Below are 5,492 nucleotides of genomic sequence, written 5' to 3' on the forward strand. Positions count from 1 at the left end.
TCAATTATAATAAAATCGGGGCATTACAATTCTCCCTCTTTAAGATTCGATTTCGTCCTCAAAATCTGACAGATCACAGACTGAACAAGAAAGAATCATACTAATGACGAACTCATCTCAATCGAACAACTCTGGAAATCGCTGCCTCATATCGGATTCGGTCTCCCAAGTTGCTTCTTCAACCCCATGACGACTCCACTGAATCTTCACCAACGGAATCGACTTGTTTCTGAGCTGATTCTCTTTTCTGTCAAGAATCTGAATTGGTCGTTCGAAGTAACTCAGAGTCTCATCAAGTTCTGCCTCTTCTGGCTGAAGAACATGGGACGGATCCGGATGATATTTCCGCAATATCGAGACGTGAAACACATCGTGGATGCCTGAAAGAGACGGAGGAAGAGCAATCCTATAGGCAAGATCGTCTATCTTGTCCAAAATCTCATACGGACCAATGAACCTCGGCGACAACTTTCCTCTTTTCCCAAATCTGACAGTACCTCGGAACGGAGAAATCTTCAAAAACACACGATCTCCCTGATCAAAACACAGTGTTCTGCGTCTGATGTTCGCATACTTGGCCTGTCGGTCCTGAGCTGTCTTCATTCTGACTCTAATCAACTTCACCTATTTTGCCATATCACGAATCATATCTGGACCCAACTCAGGTGATTCTGAAATCTCATCCCAGAACAACGGAGATCTGCACTTCTTCCCGTACAAAGATTCAAAAGGTGTCATGCCAATACTCGCTTGGAAGCTGTTATTGTACGAAAACTCCACTAGAGGCAAGGAATCCTGCCAACCTGAGCCAAAGTCAAGCACTACTGCTCGAAGCATATCCTCCAAAGTCTGGATCGTACGCTCGGACTGGCCGTCGGTCTGAGGGTGATACGTTGTGCTCAAGTGCAAACGAGTACCCAATGCCTCCTGCAAACTGTGCCAAAAGTGCGAAGTGAATCTCGGATCTCTGTCTGATACTATCGACTTCGGCACGCCGTGCAATCTCCAACGTCTCTGACATACAACTCGGCCATCTGATCGTGACGGTATGTCATACGGTATGGGATGAAACAAGCAGATTTCGTCAACCGATCAATCACAACCCAAATCGCATCACAACCTCTGACAGAACGCGGTAGCTTGGTGACGAAGTCAATAGAGATATGATCCCACTTCCATTCCGGGACAAGCAAACTATGCAATAAACCACCTGGTTTCTTCCTCTCGGATTTCACCTGTTGACAATTCAGACAACGGGACACAAACCTCGAGACATCTCCTTTCAGTTGCTTCCACCAGAACTGAGTCTTCAAGTCGTTATACATCTTTCTGCCTCCAGGATGAACACTAAACCGACTGCAATGCGCCTCTCGAAGGATACGCTGTCTCAATTCAGAAACATCGGGCACAACAATACGGTTATTCACAAATAAGATATCATCCCTGACTTGAAACTCTGACTGATGAACTGATCTGACCTTCTCTATCAAACTCTAAATGCCCGGATCAGATCTCTGAGCCTCTCTGATCGACTGAAACAACTCTGGCTCTGCCTGAATTGCAAAAACTCTGATGGATCTCCTATCGGTCTCGAACTCCAACCCAGAAGTACAACAGTCTTCAATCATCTGAGAAACACCAATCGTAGTAAGAGATAAAGAACAAAGCTTCCGACTAAGAGCGTCTGCAGCTGCATTCGACTTTCCAGGATAATACTTGATCTCACAGTCGAAGTCCTTAAGTAAATCCATCCATCTCCTCTGTCTCATGTTAAACTCGGACTGGAAAAACAAGTATTTCAGGCTCTTGTGGTCAGAAAATATCTCAAACGACTCGCCATAAAGATAATGGCGCCAAGTCTTCAAAGCAAACACAATTGCGGCAAGCTCAAGATCATGGATAGGATAGCGAGTCTCATGCGGCTTCAGCTGCCTTGAAGAATAAGCTATGACATGCTTCCTCTGCATAAGAATGCATCCAAGACCACGGTGAGAAGCATCACAGTAAACAGAATAACCTCCCGTAGCTGATGGAATAGACAAGATCGGAGCGCTGGTCAATCTCTTCTTCAGATCAATAAAACTGCCCTCGCAATCCTCGGACCAAACAAACGGTGCATTCTTCTGAGTCAACTGGGTAATCGGCTTTCCAATGGAAGAGAAACCCTCGATAAATCGGCGATAATACCCCGCTAAACCCATAAAGCTTCGGATTTCTGGCACTGATGTCGGTCTCGGCCAATTCATAACTGCCTCGATATTACTGGGGTCTACAGAAATTCCATCTCCTGATACAATGTGGCCTAGAAAAACAACTATGTCCAACCAGAACTCGCACTTAGAGAGCTTAGCATACAACTGTTCGGCTCGCAAAGTCTGCAATACAATCCTCAAATGCTCGGCATGGTCAGAACGGTTCTTCGAATAGATCAGAATGTCATCAATGAAGATAATGACTAACTCATCCAAATACCGCTGAAAATGCGATTCATCAGGTCCGTAAAAACTGCTGGAGCATTGGTCAAACCAAAAGGCATGACTACGAACTCGAAATGCCCATATCTGGTTCTGAAGGCTGTCTTAGGCACATCCTCGTCTCGAACCCTCAGCTGATGGTACCCTGATCTCAGATCTATCTTCGAATACACTGAAGAACCTTGCAGTTGATCAAAAAGATCGTCAATTCTAGGTAGAGGATACTTGTTCTTGACCGTCGCTTGATTCAACTGGCGATAGTCGATGCAGAGTCGCATAGAACCGTCTTTCTTCCTCACGAAAAGCACTGGAGCACCCCAAGGCGATACGCTAGGTCGGATGTATCCCTTGGCAATCAAATCTTCTAACTGCTCCTTCAACTCCTTCAGTTCTAACGGAGCCATTCGATAAGAAGCTTTCGAAATAGGCTGAGTACCTGGTGTAAGTTCGATGCTAAACTCAATCTCTCGAATCGGCGGCAAACCAGGAATCTCGTCTGGAAATACATCAGGAAACTCTCTAACCACGGGTATCTCAGTCAACTCAGGACTAGACCTCTGAACATCCACTGCATAAATCAAGAATCCTTCTGCTCCTCTCTGAAGCAAACGAGACATGGACAATACAGAAATCAGAGGAATCTTGGATCGAGAACCCTTACCGAAAAACTTCCAATCATCTGCCATCTCAGGTCTGAAGCGAACAACTTTCTGAAAGCAGTCTACTGTCGCCCTATACTTGGTCAGATCATCAATCCCGACAATACAGTCAAAGTCAGATAATCCAAGTACAATGTAGTCAATCTCAATCGAATTTCCCTCGAATTCTAATACACAGTTACGGACCAATCTCACCGAAACAATTTCCCCACCCAAAGGTGAAGTGATAGAAACGACATCAGATAATGGCTCAGCAAATAAATCATGCATCACAACAAATCTTTCAGAAATAAAACAGTGAGAAGCACCCGTATCAATCAAAACAAAGGCAGGATAACCAAAGATCGAACAGTTACCTGCTATTACATCATTCGAGGCTGCATTGGCCTGATCCTCTGTCAGGGCAAACACCCTCGCCTGCTATCGAGGAGGTTGGTTCTGATTCTGATTACCTCCCTGACGAGATTGCTGCTGGGGCTGAAAAGAATGAACTGCAGAAGCTGACCTCTCGGGCTGAGCTGGCGGTTGAGAAGAACTGCCGCTCTGAGCTCTATTGGATCCTTGCTGAGGACAGACTCTAGCAAAGTGACCCGGCTGCTGGCAGATATTGCAACTACCAAACACGCCTCGACACTGATCACTTGGGTGACATCCTCTACACTTACTGCACGATGCTCCTGAAAACCCTGAATTCTGTCCAGAACTGAACTGTCTAGAGCCACTGGAACTCGATGAACTGTTCCCAGACTTCTTGAAATTCTTCCCCTTCGGCCGATACTGATCTCGCCTGTTTCTGCTACTGTTGCCTCCATCAACCCTCTGAGACTGATTCGACTGCGGAGAAGGTTGGTACTGATACTGAGACTGCTGAGGCTAAAACGTAACAGGCTGATTCTGAAAGGACCTCTGTTGTTGCTGTGGAGCTACCTGATTTCCTCGTTGCATCATGAATCCGGCTTCGGCTCCCTTCGCCTGATCCATAGCATCTGCAAAGTTATTGGGTCTCCCAGTATTGACCAAAGTGAAAATCTCAGGATTCAATCCGTTGATAAAATGATCGGCCTTGGCTTCTTCGTTGTCTGTGACATGAGGCGCAAACCTCAAGAGACTGTCAAACTTGCTCACGTACTCCTCGATACTCAGATTCCCTTGCTTCAGATTCGCAAACTCGGAACCCTTTTCCTTACGATATGAGAAAGGAAAGAACCGCTTGTAGAACTCTGTCTTGAACAAACTCCAAGTGATAAAGGTGCCTCGACTCTCATTTGCCCTCTTGGTCGTGGTCCACCTTTTCTTGGCAACACCCTTAAACTGATGATTGACTAACCTGATTTTGCGGTCATCGTTATAGTCGAGAGAATCGAAGAGCTCATCCATGTCATCTAGCCAACTCTCGCAGTCAACGGAGTTCTCGGTACCAGTCAAGGTAGGCGGTCGGAAAGATCGAAATCTCTTCAATAGAGTCTGCATCGGGGTCGCGGTTGCATCAAACTGATCTACTCCAGTACTATCCTGATCATTCGGAGAATTTATTACTGGCGGCGTATTCTCAGTAGAAGGAGGAGTCAAAGGTGCTTGATTCCTTCTCAAAGATCGACGAGGTGTCATCTGATATCAAAGGGTTAGGACACAATTATCTCAAACACAATTCCAATCTCATGACCTCGGTGTCCAAAACTCTGCTCTGAGTACTCATGAACCTCAATGATATCCAATGACAAATAATGGCACATTTACAGATATATATCACGTAATTCATTCTTTATAAATTAAATCATAATTCATGTAATTCAATTAATTCAAGAATCAATAAAACATGCTCGCAAGTATTTAAAATAATCATTTAAATAACTCAATCACATGCGAGAATTCAATTCATGCGGACTCGATCTACCCCGCTCACTCTACTTCAAATCCAAGAAACTTATCTCTCTGATACCACTTAATGTGAGACCCCGTTTCTAATCTTCTAAACTCGAGTTACAAACAATCAAAGCAAAAGAAAAAGCCTGCCAAAATTATTTTTTTTTTTAATAATGCTCCGCTAGATCGGTAAGATCTTACCGATCTAGCGGGCAGAAAAATCGCAACACACTGCCCAACAAAAACCATCGCCGCTCGATTGGTAAGATTTTATCGATCGAGCGGGCAAGCAATTACAGAGGCAGAAACTCAGCAAAAGGCCTCCGCTCGATCGGTAAGATCTCACCGATCGAGCGGTGACAGTCCTGGGCAAAACACAGTAGAAAACTTAATCAAACTCAATTTAAATCATGCATAACCCAAACAACATTCATCCAACATTAAACAAGCTTCAACATGAGATAGCCTAAGGTTATACAATACAATGCATAACAAG

General features: G+C 44.7%; 1 protein-coding gene across 1 annotated transcript; it reads right to left on the bottom strand.

Moving 5' to 3' along the window:
* Window positions 1-4,006: 4,006 nt before the first annotated feature.
* Window positions 4,007-4,510, bottom strand: LOC140889623 (uncharacterized). Its single transcript, XM_073297342.1, has one exon. The coding sequence runs from the start codon at window positions 4,508-4,510 to the stop codon at window positions 4,007-4,009; it is 504 nt and encodes a 167-aa protein (XP_073153443.1).
* Window positions 4,511-5,492: the final 982 nt, after the last annotated feature.

This window comes from Henckelia pumila, chromosome 3 (genome assembly GCF_033568475.1).
Source record: "Henckelia pumila isolate YLH828 chromosome 3, ASM3356847v2, whole genome shotgun sequence".
Classification (NCBI taxonomy): Eukaryota; Viridiplantae; Streptophyta; class Magnoliopsida; order Lamiales; family Gesneriaceae; genus Henckelia; species Henckelia pumila.